The sequence below is a fragment of the Theobroma cacao genome, chromosome 3 (assembly GCF_000208745.1).
Source record: "Theobroma cacao cultivar B97-61/B2 chromosome 3, Criollo_cocoa_genome_V2, whole genome shotgun sequence".
NCBI lineage: Eukaryota > Viridiplantae > Streptophyta > Magnoliopsida > Malvales > Malvaceae > Theobroma > Theobroma cacao.
Genome location: NC_030852.1, coordinates 29,396,455 through 29,420,322, shown reverse-complemented (window position 1 = coordinate 29,420,322; position 23,868 = coordinate 29,396,455). Strand labels below are relative to the sequence as shown.

The 23,868-nt window shown below is 35.5% G+C and overlaps 3 protein-coding genes across 7 annotated transcripts; 1 reads left to right on the top strand and 2 right to left on the bottom strand.

The window, feature by feature from the left end:
• Positions 205-7,054, bottom strand: LOC18605678 (plastidial pyruvate kinase 2). The gene is made up of 12 exons (XM_007038830.2): positions 6,584-7,054; positions 5,510-5,797; positions 4,751-4,916; positions 3,808-3,942; positions 3,545-3,655; positions 3,348-3,436; positions 2,930-2,992; positions 2,625-2,800; positions 2,145-2,247; positions 1,868-2,016; positions 1,403-1,511; positions 205-721 (listed from the first exon to the last, which is right to left on the bottom strand). Exons 1-12 carry the CDS (start codon positions 6,818-6,820, stop codon positions 614-616), a joined length of 1,734 nt encoding a protein of 577 aa, XP_007038892.2. The 5' UTR covers positions 6,821-7,054; the 3' UTR covers positions 205-613.
• Positions 8,787-10,483, bottom strand: LOC18605677 (leucine-rich repeat receptor-like protein kinase PXC2). Its single transcript, XM_007038829.2, has one exon. The coding sequence runs from the start codon at positions 10,365-10,367 to the stop codon at positions 8,925-8,927; it is 1,443 nt and encodes a 480-aa protein (XP_007038891.2). The 5' UTR covers positions 10,368-10,483; the 3' UTR covers positions 8,787-8,924.
• LOC18605676 (protein timeless homolog) lies at positions 12,006-22,969 on the top strand. Of its 5 annotated transcripts, none has more exons than XM_018117384.1 (20): positions 12,006-12,335; positions 12,445-12,597; positions 12,718-12,877; positions 13,174-13,480; positions 13,577-13,714; positions 13,803-13,995; positions 14,129-14,259; positions 15,519-15,731; positions 16,195-16,361; positions 16,883-16,961; positions 17,641-18,168; positions 18,263-18,633; positions 19,014-19,136; positions 19,409-19,618; positions 19,841-19,909; positions 20,134-20,361; positions 20,932-21,036; positions 21,450-21,563; positions 21,797-22,044; positions 22,635-22,969. In XM_018117384.1, exons 1-19 carry the CDS (start codon positions 12,233-12,235, stop codon positions 22,026-22,028), a joined length of 3,624 nt encoding a protein of 1,207 aa, XP_017972873.1. In that variant the 5' UTR covers positions 12,006-12,232; the 3' UTR covers positions 22,029-22,044; positions 22,635-22,969. The 5 variants fall into 5 exon arrangements, with proteins under 5 accessions (XP_017972873.1, XP_017972875.1, XP_017972876.1 ...); XM_018117385.1 differs by having other exon boundaries at positions 12,233-12,335; positions 19,032-19,136; XM_018117386.1 differs by lacking the exon at positions 20,932-21,036.

Below are 23,868 nucleotides of genomic sequence, written 5' to 3'. Positions count from 1 at the left end.
AAATTAATCCCCAAATTCGCAATCCGCACAAGGTCATTTTCCTAGTTCGAGCCAGTTGGAGAAAACACAAATAAATCATCACATACCATTTACCAAGTCCTTAACATTCGTTATAGTCTGATTTCTCTGGAAAAATCACATAAATTGATGTATAGATGCTTGAATATTACATCAAACTACACTGTTGCTGGTGAACCAAAAACATGAAAATATAGGCAGATGATCATATTTCTTTGGACAAGGAAGAAGATCAAGCGCAATATAGCAGCCTCGCTCATATTTTATATCGAGACAATCTTGAATGTAAAATTAGATTTGTCCAACTATCCCCACTCATACCAAGACTTAAATGCTTTCTTGCTTAAGGGGAAAAATCCAAAGGGCCACATAGAAACATATACCGTAAAATCTCAAGCAACCAAAAACTGAGAATAAGAAGACATAAATGCATAGATATGATGCAAGGCAAAAAAAAAAAACCTATCAATCATGTGAGGGAAGCCCCCAATCATAACCTGAATAATCTTCTCATCAACTGTTTGAAACTATATTAGAGCACGAAGAAGATAACTCAGTCAAATGGGCAAATGGGCTTTCCATCTTTCTTCAGCCACTATGCTTTGCGGACCTGAATATTGTGAGTGGACTGGAATCGCCAGATGGGCTGTCTGCCACTCTGAACAAGTGCCACCTCTTCTCCCTCCTTTACCATTCCTTGCTTCTGCACATCAGCAACCATATAACAAAACACACTATATCAATAACCAATTTTCTTTTTGCAAGAAAACAGTGGAAGAAAAAACAACAAAACAGCATCAATTAGCAGTATGATCCAATGAACCAGAGTCCACAAACGTAACTACCAGTATTCTGAATATTAGGGCTCATGAAATGACTGATGAGAATAGTAAATATTTTGCTCTACAAAGTCATGCCCCTCACAGTTAAATGTCATCAACTATCTTGAAAAATCCCCGGTTTTGACACACACATAGCAAGCAAGAAAAATACCAATTACATTAAATGAACACAAAACTCTATTGGTCAATGTCAGTGCAACCCAAAAATGAATCTAACCTTGGTTGAAGTTTTGACCCTAAAATCCCCAAGTATCAAGGGACCCCCATATAAAGTAATACATGAAGGTTTTGAAATATTTTTTTTTCCCGAAAATTAGAGTTCATTCATAAAGAAAGGATGTCCACGTACATACAGAGGAGGGTCAAAGGCTGAGGTTTTGAAATATTTACAACATATTAATTAATTCAACTTGATACCTCTAGAGAACCACTCAAACATTGGTGCAAAATAACCTTGAACCAACTGATGCATGAACAGTACATCTGTAATTACCAGTAAATTTGAAAGAATTTTCTTTATGAATTCTCTGATGAAACCTTACCTGCAGCAAAGCTAAAGCATTCTTAAAGGTTTCCTCAGCATCATCTGAAAACTCCATGTATATGGGACATACTCCTTGGTACAAAGCCAATCTCTGTTGTATCCTTTTCCTGCATGACCATTGAAGTCATTGTTAGTCAAACTTTCAAGTTCATAAATCCCAATAATGATAGATCCTCTTTGGCAATACACAACTGCCCAAATATAGCACTTCCAAGTTCATAGATTCCATTATCATGCTACTTTTGGGATTAATATTTCTTCATCAAGTCAAACCTTGTGCAGGATAGACAATTATTATGCCACAATAAAAGACAAATCAGACAGAAAGCTAAAACTAGGCTCCTCATCCCCCACCCCAACCCAAAAAAAGAAAAGAAAAAAAAAATGCAGAAACCTTTAAATGGAGTAAACAAAATCAACTGCACAGTAACAAATTTGAGATTCTGGAACCTGTGAAACTCACTCATTTGTGAAGGCAAAAATAGTGCCAGAAGGCCGATAATGGCTAAGTAATATAGCCATGAAACCAGTTCTAGTAAAGACAACAGTAGAAATTCCAAGAGTGTTTGACATCATTGTTGCATGATATGCAAACATCTCACTCATATGGTTCTACAGAGAACAAGTAACTCCAGTTAGTATTCATAGTTCACAAACAAAAAGAAAGCATTAAGAATGTTGACCAAGACACAGAAAAAAAGCATAGAGCATATGGAAAGTGAATGTGCATGTTAAGTGACCTTAAAAGCTTGACCAAGATTAGGTGGCATTTCTCCACCAGATATGGTTGCTTCAGTTCTTAATGCAACTGTATGCATAACTTTAACAGCTTTCAATGGGAACCTGCAAGAAAGTGAATTCTAACAGCTCAACATCAAAGGTAAAGCAAGCCAGCAGATACTGTTTCTAATTATACGTCCCCTAGAAATTTGCTAAGTTGATTTTAAAGTATGAGACAAACCCATTTTCTTCAAATTTCACCAACTAGGATCCAAGTATCCATATAAACCTTCGAGATTACCTCAAGGGAAGTTTCTAAATTAAACAATTACTCCAATATAGATCACTATTCATAAGCATAAGACAAATTGCGAAATCCTCATCTAATTTTAAGTGAGAAATTAATAAGGGTGGCTTGCCATATAAGTAAAAAAGGGTATGAAGAGGAAAAACTTGGAAACAAAATTCTAAAATGCCATGTAATTAACTTATTAACTTACTTTCCATGAGCTGTTTCTCCAGAAAGCATGACGGCATCAGCACCCTCTCTAACAGCAATGGCAATATCAGACACCTCTGCTCTTGTTGGTGTTGGATGAACTATCATGCTTTCAAGCATATTGGTTGCCACAATAACAGCTTTCCCCATGCTTCGACATGTTCTAATTATCTCTTCCTACATTTTAAACCAAGTAGAGTTATGAGTGGCTGAATAAACACAATTTCATTGCTTTAGTTAGTAAGAAAATATGTTTGATAATTCATCTAAATCCATCCTCACTAATTAATCAAAAACTAAACCAACCTGCAAAAGAGGAACCTCCTCGATAGGAAGCTCTGCACCGAGATCTCCTCTTGCAACCATTGCCTAAAATAAAAAGAACAAACATTACTTTCTGCAAGGCACATATGTTGCTGAAGCAGCAATAATTAGATAGACTTTCAAATCACAATATCTCCACCACCCTCCCCATCATGGCAGAGAAGATAGTTATTAGAAGTAACTGCTAAATTCACCGAATAGTTCTTAATATATGAAATGAAAAGCCTCGTTAAATATTTTAGCACCAAATTTCCTAAAACTTGAAGAATTTATTTCTTCAGTAAAGATGGAACTCAAGTGTGAAATAGTAAGGAAAATTGACTATGACTTTATATGCATAAATAAGCCAAAAAATGTAGCTGCAAATTAAAGATCTGATTGAAAAGATTTAAGTGATCACCCCATCAGATGCTGTTATAATTGAATGCAAATTTGGAATAGAGTCTGCACTTTCAATTTTAACAATAACATGAATATCTGCCTCACAACCTGCCAAAAGCAAAGGGAAAAAACATCAAAAGTGGAGAATTTAAAGTGCATACCAAGTCCACAGTTATTATTTCATTAAAAAAGTATGAGATACGAATCATAACTTACTCTGCAGATAATTTTTCAACTCATGAACCACTTGCGCATCTTTAACAAAGGAAACAGCATAAAAGTCAACTTTATTGTCTACTCCAAATTTTATGTCATCCCAGTCCTTTTCTGCAGAAAACCAATTGAAATAGTTAATCTCTTGCCCATTAAGATCCCTCAATACTTTAGAGAGGGAGTGAGAGAAAAAGAAAGAAAGGAGGAGAAAGTGGAAAATCTACAAAACATTATAAATGACTAAAAATAAAATTAAAAGGACCAACCAGTGATAGAAGGCAGAGTGGCACTTTTTCCTCGGACATTTAAATGTCGCCTAGACTTCAGCTCACCACCATCAACTACTTCACACTTAACTGAATCATCTGTCTTAGACTTCACCATCAATGACATCATACCACCTACATCAGGAATCAAAAGTCAGAGAAACATATAATCAACAAAGAAATAAATATCCCTGAAAATTTTTCAAGTGTTTTGTATTCTTAATCTAGTTAAGACTGATTTAGAACACCAAAACCCTTGTTTGATAATGAAAGGACACACATTCTCCTAGAAATGTAAAGATGATTATGTCTTACAAGGAACTTTTACTCAGCCAACCAGCTTACGTCAATTGAATCACAAACTTCCTGTATGATGCTAATGATTTCATTTGGACTTAGAGAAAGCCCAAACAGTATGAAGTGCATTCACATAGGAATAATTGCATTATTTTTTCAAAAGATCTTGTTCACTTCTTGAGTTTGTCCTTCGGCAGAAGACACTCCCAACAACAGCATCAATACACCCCTAGCTAAATTATCAAAGCATGACAGATGAGGTAAAACAAACCTTTTAATTCATCTCTAGATCATTAATATCTTTCTTCAGCATATGCTCTCGAAGGCCAGATTACTTTTGCAGTCTTAGACTCTTGATAATTAAATCATTATGCTAAGAGCACATCATATATTTCAAACTCAAGGGCAAAGTTGAGTATAAGTATAGGACTGAGCTCCAATTTACTTGAAAAGTGTCATACGAGTTTGTACTCGTGCATGCTGCTGGTTTCAGTGGGAAAAAAAAAAGGCTTGTCAAGCCTAATACACAAGGGAGCATACATGACTGAGACAAATAAACAATTTTCTTTTAAGGAACTGGAGGTGGGAGGGGATGTACAAAAACCAAAAACTTCCATGAACTGTTGAAAATATCAAGGTAGCATACCATCAACAAGAAGCATGTCGCCCACTTCTACATCAGTAACAAAATCATCATAGTTGACACTGACACAATCAGCTGTCCCAACCCCTCTCCGAATTGTAAAAGTAAATTCCTGCCCAGTTGTTAATGTAATTGGTTGGGGCAAGTCACCACTTCTAACCTCAGGACCCTAATAAACAGAGACAAATAATCATAAGAACAGAATAAATGAATATTAAAAAAATAAAATGAAAATGATTAGAACTATGAGAATAAAATTACTCAATAGTAGTTATATTATTTTTGCCTATAACAGTACGTCCAACCAATTATAAATCTGGATGACTTCACAATAATAGAAACAATGTATTTTACTGCCTTGTACAATTATCAGATACTAAATTTAGTGGTTCATAACCTCACAAGGATAAGACAAAATATGCACATACATGTAGATAGCTGTATTTACACTACAGTCTCTCATTTAACTACATAAACCAGAACCTGACTAATATACTGCCACTTGTAAATACTTGATGGGCTTACTACATACCAGACCCAGTAATCAAAATCCAAGAAAAATCTTGGCAAGTGCTGATCAGAAGAATGTCATAGCTCATATAAGTTTATAATAAGTGCATTATGACAAAAAAGCTGACAATTATCTTGAAAGCAAAATGTTCATGCCATGTCTAACCCTCACAAAACCAAATTCATTGATTCAAGCACCCTGTCATGATGGCTTTACACAGGGACAAATAAATGAAATTAAGGGAAACTTGCCTTTGTGTCAAGCATGATTGCAATAGTGTTGTCTTTGGATTGTGCATTATATTCTTTAACTAAATCAATAACTTTCTGATGAGATGCATGGTCTCCATGAGACATATTCAAACGAGCAACGTTCATTCCAGCCTCCGCCAATTTCCATATCATTTCTCGTGTGTTGGTTGAAGGACCAATAGTGCAAACAATCTTTGTTTTACGTCTAACAATCGGCTTGGACCACATACCCACTGATGCATCACCACCTTGCTGAATCCCCCTTAACTGCTCATATTGTTCCTCCCTCTGCAGGAAAAAAAATGCTAAGAAAGGTTACAAACAAAGATTTCCAATGAATTTCACTCCGCAACTGTCCACAACAATTATTTTGATTATAGATATTATAACAATCATAAATATGGTGACTAGGCCATGCAACTGCAATGCCCTCATCCTATACCAGAGTAAATAACCACATAACTTGAATTTCAGTTGAACTAAGACGTGAAATCCAGACTTCATCTTTCTAACCAAAAAATTAAGTTTTTATAAACTTCAAGGCTCCTTTTCTTTTACTGAAAGAGGGGAAACGGTTGGATATCATGCCCCTATCATTCCTCTTTAATGTTATGATTTTTAGATATTTTCTTTAGCACAAAGACAACCCACAGAATACCAAATACTGGCTTGTGACAAGATCTCGAAGAAAATTAAGTCCTAAATTTTTCTCATGACTTGATTTCTTGTTAGTAAATGCAATGGTGTCAGTAAAGCCATCTATACACGGTCGCTAACAGATTTTCCGTTTTTAGGATAAAAAATAAAATAAAATCAACATTTCTATATATGGATGGTGCAAGTTTCAATACTACGATAATGCATTTTCAACAAACCATATTCAACTTGACTAAGGTCCATATTATCACTCCACTTACATAATTTCAGCCTATTGCTTTCTTAGCTCCTGGATAAATCCAAAAACTTTAACTAAGATTAAGAAAAAAAAGTTGATTCATAATTTTCTTTTCGCATGCTTTGTCAGCAACCAAACACCTAAGAAGGACAATCAAAAAGGTTCCAAGTGGCTCAAACCTTCGGTACATCCTCGGGTGATACGGGGATAACTTCAGGTTCGGCACGTGCGGCTCTCTTAGCGGTAATCCGAGAGTTCCTCCTAAGCACGATTCTCTTGCTCTTGTTCTCGTCACGAGCCAGCACTTTCGAAGCGAAGCTCAAAGGTTTAAGCTTCTCCACTCGCTCTTGAACGGATCCGGAGCCCTGGCTCAAGAATGAACCGTGGATCGATCTGGTGGCCACCACTTGAGCCATTGCTAAAATGAGAAAAAGACAGAGAGGAAATGGAAGCGTCTAACGGGAGAGGAAGGTGACCAAGGGTGAGGGAATTTTGTTGATTTTTAAGAAAGAAATGGAGGTTGGAGAAATCGCCGCTAAATTTGGCGCAAGCTGAAAACAAAGGAGGCTGGAGACTGAAGAGAGCTTAGTTTGTATCGACAAGAGTACGATGGAGGTTTTTATTCATCTCCTTTTGCGCTAACTATTTCGTTCAAAACGGTTGGGAATTTGACAATTTGTTATTGCCAAGAAGCATGCGACGTCGTGCTGGAGTTGGATTGAACCCCGTTGATACGACGTCGGTTTCTGGCCGCTTGTCGCTTGTAGATCCTGTTCCGAATTTCCACATAGAATGATTGCAACATGATTTGGACGGAAAATCGAATTTTAATATTCCATTTTATTGATGATCTCTTTTCTTTTTCCTTTGTAGAAAATTATTAAGTGAGAAGTTTTAAAAATAATAATAATAAATCCAAACGGGTAAATGATGAAAACATAACTATAAATTCATGGAGCATTTTTACTATAAGAAAACAAATAAAAACAACTTTATTTTGTTTTAAAACCAATTAAGGCAGCTTAGGACTAGGAACTTATGACCTTTTTGTTTTTAATTAAATTAAATATGGGCATTATTGTCCTCTTTTAAGTTCATTCCACATGTAACTATCGTTTAGTAGTAGATCTATATATACGTTCACACAATAATATTTAATAACATGTTAAAGTTTAATTTATCAAATTTATAATTGACATGTAATAAAGATCTACAAATAATATTTTTTAAAATAATTTAATTTATTGGATTTTTACTTTATTTTTTTCCTTTATACAGAAGCAACCAACATTTACTTGGACCTATAACATGAACTTATTTTGCCAAAACATTCAACTGTCGTAGACTTATAGGGTTTGCCAGTAGTCTGTGGCTTCACTCTTTGAACTTCTTCAGGGTCTCTTTGGTCACCAACCAACTAGGCTTATTGATTTCATCCAGATAATTGGATGGAAAGTGATTTTTTAGTTTGAAAACGTTAACAGTAATTCGACTTTATTAAAATTAATTAAAATATTAATCAACATGAGCTATGTATTAATTTATCCAAAGACACTTTCAATGTTATATTTATAATAATTTTGTTCCTCAAACATATTATTATAATTGATAAATTTATTTATATCAACATCAACGTGTATTAACAGTCAAAGTATCTGTCTCATACATAATTTTTTATTTCAAAAAGTATAATTCAAAAATTTTTCTCAAATTAAAATATGTACAAAATTAAAAAAAAAAAGTGAAAACTTGTACAAATTTCACATCACGCAGGCTCATTTCTTAATATCAAAATAGGGAAATATTCCCCTCTATCCCACACGAGGGTCACGACTTCCCTCTATACAAGGTCCAACCCGTTGCTACTTACGAGGAATCTACATGTCGCAACAAGTTTAGGATCCTAGTTTATGAGCTAAAAAATGTGAATGTCTCTCGTCGCTCAGGGGTAGTCTACATAGGGAGAGAACAAAATTCCCTGTCTAATTCCACCAAAAACTCACTTGTTTTGTTGTAAAAATTATTAGTATACAAAATAAAACTACAAGCTAAGGCGAATATAAAAGTGGCGTTCTACTCTTGCATGTCAAAACGCTGGTGGCTGACGGTGAGGAAGTGGAGGTGGATCGGAAGCGTCAAGGGGAGGGCAAAATGAGGGAGGCCAGAGATGGAAAACAATTGGAAGGAGACGAAGGAAGCCTAGTTATTTGGCTGTCCGTTCATCTCTCTCCCAATCCTTTAGGATCGTCAATCCTTTGCAGTCACAGGCTTACAGTCATAAACCTGTGTGCAGTCTTTGATATGCTAATCTAAAATTATTATTGTTACGTGAGTAGAAACTTTTCGTTGTTATTTAACATATTATTATTATTATTACTATTATTATAAAAAACATAAAACTTTTATTATTCTTCTCCCTTTCCTAAAAAGAAGAGTACATCTGAAAATTTTAGTGGTAAGTAGCAGTAACTTTTATTGATCACTAGCTTCACTGACATTTCCACAAACACTTCGAGCCTGCTACAGTTTGCATGGCGGTAATGGAGATCCACACAAACAGTCATTTCCCACAAATGAAGAAGCAGGAAATTTCGTCTTGGGTAGCTGGCCGCACAAATGATTATAACTCACGTTCAATTTTTCCAAACCAGTAATAGCCGATGGAACCTTGCCATACACCAAATTATGCGATATATCCAACTGTTTCAGTGTCTTAACAATTCTCAATTTCTCCAAATCAAACCGCAACTTATTCCCTGAGGCTCTAAATTCCACCAAGTAATCTGTCCGATTCAATAAACCAACAGGGCTACCTGATATTTCATTATCCGACAAATCAATGTAGTCGTAAAAGTAAGTTTCTGCAGGCTTCCAACTGTCTAAGCTCATTTTAATCCCACACTTTGCTAGCTTGAGCGAATAAATTATTGGAGATGAAGTGACCCATTTCGGAATTTCTTTGAGATGGAACTTATTGTATGATAAATCCAGTGACTCTATACCTTTCACGTTCATCTCGGGAAATGGGTCGGTTAGAACATTGTGAGAGAGGTCCAGATTGAAAATTTTAGTTAAGTTTGCGAAGCTTTTGGGTACTACTCCCGTGAATAAATTCGACGAAAGATCTAGCCTGTCCAAAGCCTTGAAATTTCCAAGAAAACTTGGTAGTTGCCCTGAGAGAGCATTGTGGCCAAGCTCAAGATATAGCAATCTAGGTGCTAGAGATGATACTGAATCTGGGATTTTCCCGGAAAATGCATTATGAGAAAGTGTAAGACTTCTAAGATTGGTGAATGATTTGAAAATATCTGGAATGATGCCTGACAGCTTGTTTCGTTCCAAATTCAGAAAGGTAAGGTTCTTAAGCTGTCTGATTCCGGCCGGGAACCGGCCAGTGAGAAGATTGTTACCAAGATTTAGCTGAGTTAACTGAGTCAACTCAGAGATTGAACTTGGTATTGTTCCTGTGAACTGGTTCCCAGCTAAACTAAGTGCGTCAAGTTGGGTTAGCCTACCGATGTTCATAGGTATTTGACCCGAAAGCTTGTTGTTCTCAATGTAAACAAATTTGAGTTTGGGTAACCCGAAAATAAGATCGGGAAATTTACCCGAAATGTTTCTTAGATTTTGAAGGTAGATACCGTCTAGATTTTGGACTTTTAACAGGGACGGAGAAATTGTACCCGATAAGAAGCTGTTGGGTTTATCAAGTTGCCCGAAAAGAGAAATGCTGGTGACCCGATCGTTGAAAAGGCAATTTATACCCGCCCAAGTGCAACAATCTGTACCCGGTTTCCATGTGCTGAGCATGCCTGACGGGTCCTGGGTAATACCCGATTTGAAGCCTAAGAGACCTTTTTCATCATCCCCGTGGCATACTGCTGAGGTGATTTTGACATAAGGAACGGTCAGGATAAAGAGAAGGAAAGGAAAAGGGAGGTACCGCGAGAGAGAAAGCTCCATGCTTGGGTTTTTTTGGTAGAATGGAAATGTAAGGAAAGGAACTGAACGGGTTGAGGGATGAGCTTGTGAAGAGGATGCCTTCTTATAGGGTCCAATGATGTGTATTTAAGGAACGAAATTGTAAGCAAAAGTTTGGCTTACCCATAAAAAAGAGTAAAGGGAAGTGCGTAATACAAATTACAAGTGCAATAAAGGGTGCAGGACGTCGTGGGCTGGTTGCTCAAGCAAATGACCACTTGTTGTGGTCAAGACTGTCGGCTAACGTTGCTGGTCAAAGTGTGTTACTTGAGGTCAGTCTGCGTTGTATTTCTGGACCGCACCTTAAATATTACATCCGACCTGGCTTGGCTTATTCATTTCATGATCTCGTCCAATACATATCTATATATTGGATAGAGAACACGTTCCATTCGCTGTTTGTTTACTGACACTGTCTCCTTCCAATTTCTTCAGTTCTTTCGTCTTCTTCTTATTATTTTAAATGTCTTAAAAGTGTTAAGCAATTGCAATTATAAATCACCTTTAAGTTTTTATGTGAACCTCCACTCGTGAACATTCATTTTTCTTTTCAAAATTGAAAGTATGTGAAATTTTATTCAAATAATACTAGCTTATGTCTCATACTTTTTATTGTGTATTTTTAAATATATAAATATTAAATTTATTGCATAAATTACTTACAAATTTTATCATAAAATAATAATAAACAAAACATCACACGAGACAAAATAATTCCCTTTTTACATTTATTTACATAAAATAAATGAAAAATTATCTGTCTTAATTTGTTGTGTTATATTCAATGGTTGCAATTTAACAAAAAATAAAGAAACAAGTCCAAAACATCGCAGGTATAAGAGAAAATGGAGGGTTTTGTTGCTGGTTGTAAGCATGGCAAAATAATAGAGTATGTCTTTTTAATTGTTAGCAAATGCTATAAGAAATGCTTATTCAATGCAATTCATATCAAAACAATAACCCCTTACAAAAATATTCTCCATTAAGAATTTGTGTCTTCAAAACAAAAATAAATTCAAATTCAAATAGATTCTGCAGAATCCAATTTTTACTAGTATAGGAGAAATTTGTATTTGATGATAATTTTTTAAACTCTGTGAGTAAATTTTAATAATTGATATGCATTCATGTAAATAGTTATGTGAATTTAGTAATGTTGTTAATTACAATTTGGTAGATATGTATCAATTATTTGAATTTGTTTATGGAATTTCATAATAGAAAATAATTCAATAAAAAAGATGGTGATTTTGGTGAATTTGGAGGATTATGTATCATTAAAATTTTAAAAAATGTTAAGCTATTTTAAATTTACAACTTACTCATAAAGAAATACTACTTTTCCTTTTTAGTGAAAGAAGAAATATATCTATGCATTTCAATATTGAAGTCCTTATTTTACCCAAAAAATAAAAACTGAACCCTTTAAAACGAAGTAACTACTCTATTTAATGGGCCTAATGGCTCATGACCAGAGACAGGTTGGGCTTTTTTGTTGAATGGTTGTCGTTGTTCTCCCACCGATTGCATTCTTCCACGTCACTGTATGCTCCAGCCTCATTATTCCCTACTGCACCTGATCCTATCTCAGCACACTATCAAAAGCGCGGGAGAATTCGGATACCAATTGGCGCCACAAGAGCCCTAATCGGCCAATCCTCCAACAGTAACATTTTCCCTTTTCTTCAACTATCTTCATCTTCCCATCTCTCTGGCAAAGTTCTTATTAGGTCTCATCATTATCCCAAGTTTTCCTCAGTTCTGATTCCTCCATCACCCAAAATCCTCTATCAGTTTCTTCCCAAACCCCCCAATTCAAAACCCTAGCTTCGTTAAGAGCAGAAAAAATGGACATGGAGGGTTTATCGGTGATCTGCGCCAGTCTCGGCATCCTCGAAGAAGATCAGACAACGAAACAGATCGTATACACAAAGGGCGAGCACTGTCTAGGTAGTCATTTTCCGTTATCAAAGTGATTTTTTGTTTTATTTATTTACTTTTTTATTCAGCGAATGAAAATTGGATTTGACTAATCTTGTTTGGAATAACTTACTGGCAGACGCTTTGAAGGATTTACTGAGGTTTTTAAGACGGGACAATCCAGAAACGCGAGAAGTATTTAAGCAAGTTTGCAGATGGAATATTGTTTCAAAAAACTTGATTCCAATCATAGAACATTGGCAACATGATCGGAATTTGGTATTAAATGCAGGTAGATAAAGATTTGATGTTAGGCTTTTTTGTTTATTTAAAAAATGAAGTTGTTGCAAATGCTAAATTGGTGAGTTTTAACGTCGTTTTTGTTTCTTTTTTTTTTTTTTTTGATTTGCAGTGAAAGTTTTAGTTTTTCTTTCAATGCCTATTGAGCCTTCCTCCAGTGATGTCCCTCAACAGATAGAGTATCTTTGGGACATAAAATTTTCTCTTACGGGCAGTGATGCTGTTGCAGTTATAGTTTCTCTACTTGAAGGTCCACTTGAAAATTTGGAATAGTAAGTAAGAAAATCCCTTCTTTTTTACTAATGCACCCTTTAACCGCATAGTTAAGGTGCAGGAAAAGGAAAAGAAATTTAAGTTTGTTTGAAAGCCAAACCAAAAATGTAAATCAATTAAACCAAATAAATTAACTATTTACTGAACCCGTCAGAAATATAGTTGTAGCTAAGCTTGTTAGATGCTGTGAAACAGTACGTTCATCTTTTCAGTACATGTAAAGCATTTGTGCCATTAGATTCTCTCTTTTTCGTTGTGTCCATATCAGTGTTAATGGCTAACCTTTTTATTGCAGTGAAGTATTCACGGAGGACGACTGGAAATTGGTCCAGCTGGTAGTCACCTTATTTCGCAACGTTCTTGCTATCCAAGATTTTTCATTGCTACAAAAGGCTGGCCAATTTTTATCGTTGAGAGATAGATTTCTTGAACTTTTGTTCCGTGAGAATGTAATGGAGTTAATTATAGTTATAACTCAGCATATTGGTGGTTCTCGTGGCTATCTTCGTCAGGATAACTTGCTTCTATTAGAAACTTTTCATTACATATTCATGAATCAAGACCCAGAGTTACTTTCCAAAGCTCATTTGAAGGGTTCTACGGTTTGTTTCACTTTATTCTCATCTAATTTCTCATAATTATTCAGTTGTTAATGCAATCCATATGCTTATTTGTTTCTGATGAACTCTGTATGATAGGAGGGTGGAGATGCCAAGGCTTGCATTGATGATCTCAAGTCCATCATGGAAGAGGAAGCAAAGAAAAGAAGGGTTTCAAGACTCCACCATACCGGTCGTCATTCACAATTTAGTGGAACATTTACCCGGCTTACTATGGTATGTAGGATCACTGTCATCGATGTCGTTGATACATAGCTGGAGTTGCATCAAGAACTTTAATAACTAATCATGTTTTGTCTGTCAGGATGGTTCTACAGCAGTGTACAAGGGAAACCCTGATTCTGCTTCTCAAAATGTTCTGCTTAAATCTCATAAAGGCCATGGGATTTCAACTCAAAAAATTGTGAGGGGACATGGACAATTACCTTCAACAAGGAATAATATTCTGGAACTGCTTCATGATTTTGTGAACCAGTTTCTTTCAGGAGGCTACAACGGTATACTCTTTGGAATCTAAATGCCAGCTTGTTTTTATGTCATCCTACCCCCACCCTCCTCTTTTCTTTTTCTTTCTTTCCCTTATTCTCCGTCTTTCTGTTATTACTCAAATGCAAACTGAATGCCTGTCAGTATTGATGAAATCTATTCGTGAGGATATTGAGAAGGAACATCATGCAATTCAGAAGGGTGACATCATTGTTTTCTTTAAGGTTGCTGAGTTTGTTACTTCTTTTCAATATCACAAGTTTTTGACCTCTAAAGTGAGTTATACTCTAATTCCTACTTGTTTTCTTGTAGACACCCTACACCCACAAACACAAAATTGTTGTAATGCTAGATGCATGTTCTTATCTGTGAATTTTCTTTTACATATGGTCATTATGCTATTGATGCCTGGAGCTTTAAACTCATTGCTATCTAAACTGTTAATTGCATATTTTTGTTGCAAGCATCTAGTAAAAAGTTGCACTTAAATCTATAAGTATTGGAATGTGTAGGAATCTCTTGAAACCACCTTCCATACTTCTTAAATTGTCTCAGATTGGAAGGATTTGAGAGTGGAATATTATAGTTTAACCTTTTCAGCTTGGGATTCAGGTTTAAGATTTGATTTAGCAATGATTTCAAATTGATGTATGTTGCAAACAGCACATAAACTCTCTTGTTAATTCTCCACTCCAAACAAGGTAAACAAGAGTTGTTTCTTCTACCATCCTCACCTTCCCTCCCATTTACCCTACCTTTTTTTCCCTTCAATTTCCAAACATACTGTTTAAGATTTTAGTTTTAGAGGAGCAGCAATGCTAGAGAATAATGGGTCTTTTGTTTCTCTTTCTTTGTTTTTTTATGTAAACTACTGACTAGGGAGTTTGCTAAATTGGTTGCTTTCAAGTGTATTTTCATGGTTGGAGAAGGTTCAAGTGTGATAAAGTAAACAGAAAATGATGGGAATGATTCACTAGACTTTAAAGGTCCTTCTTATTTGCAAGATTTTGACCTTAGTTTGAGACCCACGTAAAGAGGAAACTGATTCTCTTTTCAGGTTATGTTAAGTTCTTGTTAATGGTTGGTCAGTGGGGTTGTGTCCAAAAAGGACACAACTAACTATCAATAAATGGTGCGAAAAAAGACTACCTTGCCCTTGAAATATACATGTAAAGATTCAGTTCTTGATGACCACTTTTGATGGTTTATGTTTTATATTTATTGGCCCACACTTGGTGTTGAACTTGCTTAAACGTCCTGGAACATGTTATGTGTAGTCTCCTCATGAAACTTTAATATTGGTTATGTTGTAGCTTTTTGTGTGTAAAGAAGTAAAGTTCTGGTTGGAAGCTTTTTATTCAAATGTTGAAATTGTTTACTGCTGTTCAGATCTCAAGCCTTTTAGTCGTTGTGCTTTTAGTTTTATTGATTCATTGGTAGTTTGATATGTCCCTTATCAAAAGTTAATGGCTTTATTAGAATAATTGGTTTTTGTTTAATTAATGTTTGCATCACATATTGGTGCCTTTATCAGCCAACTGTCGAAAATCCTACACCTGAAGTTTCTGCTGATAAATGCGCTGATAGCACATTTTTCAAAGGTGACATATGTGGACCGATTGCAGCATCAATGAATGAATCAATGTTCCAACTTGTGATTTCAAGATGGCGTAATGCATTTGAAGGCTTGAAGGAAACTAATGATTACAAGTTTCTATCCGCAGCAAGTTCTCTTATGAAAAATATGGTGATATAGCTATAATATCTTTTATATCTATACTTTCATATACTTGCTTTGCCAAGTTTGTTTATTATCTTCATTGGATGTTGTTTACATAACTTAGCCTTTATGTCTTGCTTTTGTGCACTCGCAAGCTAAGATACATAGATAAATGCTTTGGCTATCTACTATGCCCAAAACACTTAACATGTTACCTTATAATAATATTGCTTGAGAAGAAACTTTCTTTTTATGTATCAACAAAAATGGGCACTGCAAACTTTCAGGTACAGACAAATTTTTTATGAGAATGAGGTTAAGTCAGCTGTTAATATTCAAAATTGAGAAAGAACAGTTTCTTGTCATGGGATTCTAACTTACTCTTTTAAAAAGCTTCTACTTGGTTGTGTGCACTGATCTGCTTACATGCTACCCCTATTAAAAGGAGTTTTTTTCCTCTTATTCTCTATTTTTTGTTCCCTGAATGCAGATCCGTATGTTGGATTTAGTGCTTAACTTATTTCCAGAGGATTCTAAGGAGCCTCGGACAGCTCGTATGCTTCTTTACAAGCTATTTTATGATCAGACTGACCAAGGGATGACCCAGTTCCTTCTGAATCTAATCAAAATGTTCAACTCTCGCAAGCAACCCAAAAGGTTTTTTCTCAATCTCAGAGATCCTAGCGATCATATTAATAGCTGTGTTGAAATCACTTCTAGTAACCTTGGTTTTCATTTTTAATCTGTTTCTAATTATTTGATTGTATACTTGCTTTTGAGAAAGACAACAATGATCTTACATAAAGGATTGTTCTTCCCCCTCACCTCTTATTTTCATTTTGACACATTTTATATGCATTTATGTACTCCTACATATTCATAGAGAGATTAGTTGACAACTATATGTTCTATCCATATGCATTGCTCTGATCTGTGAATTCTTTTACTTTTTCATTTTATGCACCTATAAATCTTTATTAGGCTTTTATAATCTTTTGAGGACAGCTTAAGAAAGAAATAGCAGTGACCATCAGCTAAAGCTTTTGTCATAGGCATGAAGGAACCTTTTTAATTTGCGTAAATGATTTTGTTGCTTTGTCTATATACAAAAAAAAATTTGTTTTACTTGGTTGCTGGAATGTCTTGCTACTGGTGCTATTTTATTTTATTTTTATCAGTGATCTTGCAGATTTGGTAGAAATGATGCATTTAATTATCCAGCTCATGGAGAATCTTCAAGCACGTGGCTCGTTAAGGGTATGTTAAGCTTTAATTTTTAGATGGGGAAATTAATACACTGTGTAAGTTGTAACATAGCAGATGAGTGAAAGCCTTGGTTCCATGACCTGCTTGGGCACATGGAAAAGTCACTATTGTAACAGATCCAATTATTGTCAACCAATTTGCTAAAATTGACTTCAGTTGTCAATGAAGAAAAGTGTAAATTGGAATTGCTGTGAACTTCCTTTTATATAGGTTGAATTTTGGTAGCTTAAAGTGGTTATCTGCTGTACATGACCTTATGGATTAATGGTCTTTAAGTATTTTGTGAGTGCTGAGCTAGTGGGTTATATCGTATATCTCACTCAATTTTAGTCTTACTTTTAAGACTCAATTAACAAAGTACTGTATCTTTAGTATGAAATTTGTCTCCGTGGAACCGTTGTTTCATTTTTCTTTTTCCTTTTACAGTTAAATTCTGCAAAAAAGAAGTCCTTTAATTTTATTATGGAATCTCCCTCTACTTCTCTCCCTATCTGCATGCCCCTTTTTTTGTGTAAGATCCTGCTCTGTTGATTTTTAGAGTCAATACACTTGCATCATGCTTTGCTGGCTATGGATTTCTAGTTTTACTTTGCATCCATCTTGAAGAGCTTTTATTATTTTCTTGCTTTTCTGCTGTAATATATACTGAAATGTAAATTTCATTATTAAGGTTTCTAAAAAATCAAGGAAGGGGAGGAAGAAGAAAGTAGTTAGTGACAATGTTACCAAAAGTGAACAGTTTGAAGACCATGCTGCTGCACCAGATGGGGTTGGGACCTCAGTTTGTGAACAGTCAGCAGCATATGTCTCAGAAAAAGAGAGCCCAGTCAAGGGGACATCTGATTGGAAAGAAGATACTAGTACCCCTCTCTTGGTTGATGAGCTAGGAAAATCTGAGACAAAGATGGAATGTCCTGGAGATCTGCCACAGGTTGATAATAATACACCTGGTCATGCTGATGATGATCTTTGTTGCAGCACTGATGATTCTTCTGGTGATGAACAGCCGGCCACTGTTAATGAAGTTGATTTTAAAGTGTCTACTCTCACTTCAGCTTTTGCAAATTGCAGCATTATTCAAAATTTGTGCTGGTTGCTAAAGTTTTATAGGAGCAATTCCATTAATACAAATCACTACATTTTAGGCATGTTGCGGAAGATCACTGATGACCTTGAGCTTGCTCCCATGCTTTATCAGGTCAAAACTTGGAAATGCATTTTCATAGAGAATACAGAGAATTTTGGTATGGAGAAAATCTAACATATGTTTAGTTTTGTACAAAATTTTGCAGTTGTCACTCCTCACAACATTTTATGACATCCTGGAAGAGCAGAAGTCATGTCCAAGTGAGGAGCATGCAGATATTGTTGGTTTTATTACGAGTTTGGTTAGAAACATGCTAAAAAAAATGAAGAACCAGCCCCTTCTTTTTATTGAAATTCTCTTCTGGAAGACACGGAGAGAATGTCATTACATTAATGCTGAATATTTATTGCATGAGCTGGGACATTGGAAGAAAGGAAGTAAGACTCAAGACAGTGCTCCTCGAAATGGTGAAATTGGGTCCTCAGAGGCCAGTGAATGGGTTGGCAGAAGCATAGCAGATGCACTGGGTGAGGATGAAGCTGATGTAGTGATCTCTCATGAGCGAGGACATCTGAAGTAAGAGATGGTTGCAATTTAATGCATTTGATTTACATATTTCAGCTTACCAGTGGTAGAGTCACAAATTCCAATAGGATTTGGTATCAACTTGTTTTAAGGCTTTAGTTTATTTTGTGTGGTATGACCCTATTATCTAACATAGCTTTGTCATATTTTTTTCTAAAAATTATTATTTTATAAGGATACTATGATATTTCAATTATCATAAAAAATGGTGCATCAAAATGCTATTATTTTTTGAAAATAAAGGGTATGGCATCTCATCAAACACTAAGATTCTGATTTGTCTGACATTAGTGTTATTAACCTTCAAGCATTGTAAAAAACATTGGATATATTTTCTGAATTAAGCTGATTGATTGAAACTGCTTAATTAGTGAATCTGGCTGGTGCAGTGGGGAAAATTCCATGGAAAATAAAACTGGAAAGATTAATGAAAGAAAGAGAAGGCTTGTTCTCAATGATGACATGGAGACAAAACTCAAGGAACTTTATGAGAAGTAAGTTTGTTTTTATCCAGTAAGTTTGTTTTTATCCAGTGGTCTCTCTAACAAGCATTTTTCACTCAGATCTTTATTTCTTTTCAAAACTATGATGCATCTAGTTGCCAAACGTTAAAAACAACGGCATGTGATCTTGGATGATCATTGGTACCTGCCATGGTGAATGATTAATGTTTGCTCTTGGCTATCTTAATACGAGTTCTTGTATCGCTTCGGAAGTTTCTGGAATTAATTTGCACTGTATCTGATTGGGACATACGTTGTAGCAGCTTCAAAGATCATCCGAACTGTATCCGTCTTATTGCGGAATCCCTAGATCCCGATGGTGGAATTTTGCCTGCTCAAGTTTCTAACAAGCTTAAACAGCTAGGACTTAAAGTTGCACCAAAGAAAAGGACACGGGGTTCTGATCAACAGGGGGATAAAAGCACTCTTCACGATTCAAATGATTTAGAAGGAAGTTCACAAAGGCAACCTTTGTAAGTATTTGTCTGTTATCTGTTATCTATACTCCTTGTTGTAGTCAGCATACTCTTTTAAGAGTTTCAATGGAACAACTTTTAATGCAACTGGCATTGTACTCTTGAAGTTGTAGCTTTGAACATGCAAGGCATGACAGAAAGCATTTCCTTATGGCATGAATCTTACTTAAACAAGTTGCTGTATTGATGTGCAAATTAATGTGCTATTATTCTCAACAGGAACACCAGAAAAAGAGTACGTGCCTTTAGCAAGGATCAGGAGGCAATGATTAAAGATTTGTTTGAGCAGTGAGTGTCAATTTCTTGTATTCTTCCTACATTCTTGTTTTCAGTTGAGTAAATTAATTTGTTATGGTATGGTATTGATTTTAATTTCCAACCCCTAGAACTGATTTCAATGTTGCAAAAAGAAAGAGAATTTATGGGCTTCTTAAGAAGGACTAACATTAAATACTGTTGATTGTCTGTATTACATTCATCATAAGGAAATAGTACTTTGGTCTTCTATGCAGGTATAAAGACCATAGGAGGTGTAGTTACATGATTGCAAATGCCCTGGATGCTGATAATATGTTTACTGCTGCCCAAGTTTCACGCAAACTCAAGCAACTTGGTTTACATGTTCCTCGGCAGAAAAGGTCTGAAGATAACATGCATTTGAGGGATGAGGAACTAAATGACTTATCTGCAGATGAAACATGTGACTCCGACAATGAGACATTGCTGTCATTTAGGAACAGGTAGCTACGCACTTATCTATTTATTAGTTATCTGGATTTCTTGAGCATTAATTTGTTAAATTTCCATGGTTCCATTGTGTTATGAAAATCTGTCAAATTCCTACTATTATGCTTTCAATGTTCTCTCCCCAATGTTGCGGTTTGGAGCTACCACAGAGTTGAATGGGACATTATTTGTTTGTTAGGAATGGTTTACCTTCAGCATTATAAACTCAGCATTACCTATTCATACAAAAATTTGGGTTGCATACAACATTTCCAGTTTAATATTATTTCTGGTGCTGTTAGACACTTAGACGGATTTTTTGGTTGCTGCTAGTGCTAGCACATAATAGCTCTTTATGCCAAAGATTCTTTTATATGAAAACTTAACCAGGGCAATTCCATCAAACTGAAAACGGATTTCAAAAGTGAATATGAATTTTTTTTATTGTGTGTGCTTTGGGATTCAATATTATTACTTCTCTCCTGGTATTATATTGGAAGAAACCTTTTCATATTATGAAGTCATAGAACAGTTACAAGAGAGCTATTAACATTTATTTTCACTTTCAAACTTCTGGGGAGCAGAAACAAGGATAAGGATAGATTGTTCAGTCAAGAGTTTCCAGCGCAGAATGTGGAAGGAAGAATATCAGATGATACTGATGATAAAACCTTAAGCTCTGTTCTCAAGTAACTCTCCCTTAGTCTCTCACAAACTCTCACACATGCACACTTACACTCATTTATGCATGCAGGCATGTTCAGGCACTCACAGAAGTTAAAAAGAAAGTAACATAGAATCTAGACCTTGATTGTGTAATAATTTTGAACTTTGGGTTTCTCTTTTGCTAACATTGTTTATTAATGAAACCTGTTTTCATGCCAACAGTGCTTCTAAAGTAAGCATATGACCGTTCTGTACAAAATGTAATCGACATGGAAAAGAAGCGAATACTCATGTTGTTTGCTCTCTCTTGCATTTTCAAGTCAATCTATGTTTTCTCCTGTGTTGCACATAAGCATGTTCATTACTTACTAAGAAACGCTATAGATTTCAAGATCCTTTCTCTTGTTTTCTCAATAATTTTATCTTTTAATCATAGGAAAACTAGGAAGCTGCCTTTAAATTCAAAGAATGAGAAGCTTGCAACAATAACTACAAGGGAGAGGATAGACAAAACATCTGAAGTTGTAGTTGCAAATGATGTGACTGAAAAGTAAGCCATTCAGCTTATTGAGAATGCATCTTTAAAATTGCAACTTACTCTACTGTATTATTATAGGATTTGCAAAAAGTGAAAACCCTTTTCTTGCTACTTAACATGTGTGCAAATACTGAAGAAATATTAATAGGGCTCTGCTTTTGTTGATGTCCCTATTTGGACAGCTTCATCTGTGTTGCATGAACTGATCTAAAGTAGAGTTTAATATTTCTTCTTTTTACACTTAGTGATGGAAGCAACCAGTTCAGTGAGATTGATGTCATATTTCACCAAGAGAGCAGGGACACTGTAAATCTGTCACGTGTTTCAACTGAGAACATTGAGGGTGAGTTGGCACATCAGCAAGCAGAAGATGAGTTGGCTGACTCAGGGGATGATGTAGCGTCTGGTTCATTTGTAGAAAGTACCATAAATAGAAGGAAACTGAGGATGGTAATTGATCCTGAAGATGATGACTAGATTGAAGCATATTCAGGTTTTCTCTCCCTTTCTCTATATTGTTTTGCCATTCTACTTTTTTATCATAATTATTAGATTAATCCTGTTAAAATCTATAGCTTTGAGCTCTCAGAGAGTTTTGCACTTGCTAATGCAGTCTGGTCATCATGGCTTGTCTACTAATGTTTAGATTCAGATTTGTTGATCTCCTTGTCCAAATATAACAACTTATTTCTCCTGCTTGTTTAGTAGAACATGATAGATCATGGCTTGTCTACTAATGTTTAGATTCAGATTTGTTGATCTCCTTGTCCAAATATAACAACTTATTTCTCCTGCTTGTTTAGTAGAACATGATAGAAATAAGCTTGATCTGTAATAGCTTTCTCATCTTTAGGATACCTGGACTTTTGCTGTCTCAATCTTAGGAAGCTCCTTAAATTCTACAAAATGTTAATATGCCTATTCTGGTGCAACTTCTTCATGCTATGATATTTCTGATCTTTTGTTTTTACTTAAAACATGTGTGGTGGCTGTTAACAAGTCCGATATACCGCACTTGTTTCTTTGTTTCCCTTCTTTCTTTTACACCCTTTACTGATCTTTGTGTTTTACCTATGTTGCTAGGGGCTTCTCAACATCTGCTGTTGTGCATGGCCATTCTTTTAGCTGGTAAATTGGAACTTGTTAGATGCTCTAAAGCCCAGCCTAGTGTTTAAGATGTAGGAAATATTTCTGTGGTTTATACTTGGGAGGATTGGGTACTCTCTAACGGGCTGTATGTTCTAAGCGGGGGATGGCCGATGTATAGAACTTGATTATTTATTTGAAGGCATTTTTGTATATAGGAAAGGGATTCTGAATGTCTCCATCACAATGGTGCTGGTCCACCGTTGCCTAGGCAGTGTCACTTGATTGTTTCTACTTTCTAAGCTTAAAACAAGTTTCTCAATTACACCCTTTGGACCTGACTGGCAATTTGATTAGGACCTTATGAAAATTACCTGAAAGTTAGAGTTTTCAGTAGGTTTTGAGATTTATCATGCATGGACAAAACTCAAGTGCCCCCTTTCATTTTATGCCAATGGAAAAAAAAAAATTGCTTATTAAGTGACGATGAAGACCAAAATCAAGAGGAAAAACCCAAGGATGTCTGGTTTTATATTAGTTGGTTTAGGATCAGAGTAAGCCATCTGTGCATTATATTGAGTAAATCCCAATTGTTTTTGTAATTAAAAACTTGGAAAAGAAAGAAAAGGAAGAGTGCAAATGTTAACGTCCCCTGGGACCCGGGCTCACTCCTCCGAGGTGGATCCTCGATGCGAAGGCGACTTGGTCGAAGCTTCCATCATATGCTATTGCTATGAGTTGCTGCTTACTAAAAGCTAAAAGATTGATTTGAGATAGCTATCAAAGAATCCAAAAGGAAAGTAACTCAATTTGCTTACAGGATACTCTTGAATAAAAGCAAGCAATGACTACAACGAGTTTCTTCAAGCATATGACCAAAATGTTCCAGATGGCCATCAAATTATAATGTACATCATTATGCATTACTACTGACCAAATGATATATGTTAATTAACTATTATAGTTTTCCTCTAACCAATCAATATATATATATATATATATAAGTTTTCGTTTGTTCTTTAATCCTTAGAACATCAAATGGTCAACACGCAACTTCCTTACGGCGTAGTTAATAATAATTATCAATCACACCACTAACAAGGTTGACTTACAGGCTATCCGGAATATTACAAAATCTTGAGAATGCTACACCATGAAAAGACAAAAGTATCATCCAACTGACTGGCTAAATTTAAAGTATGTTCTTGACGTTCACTTGTGTAACCTTGTG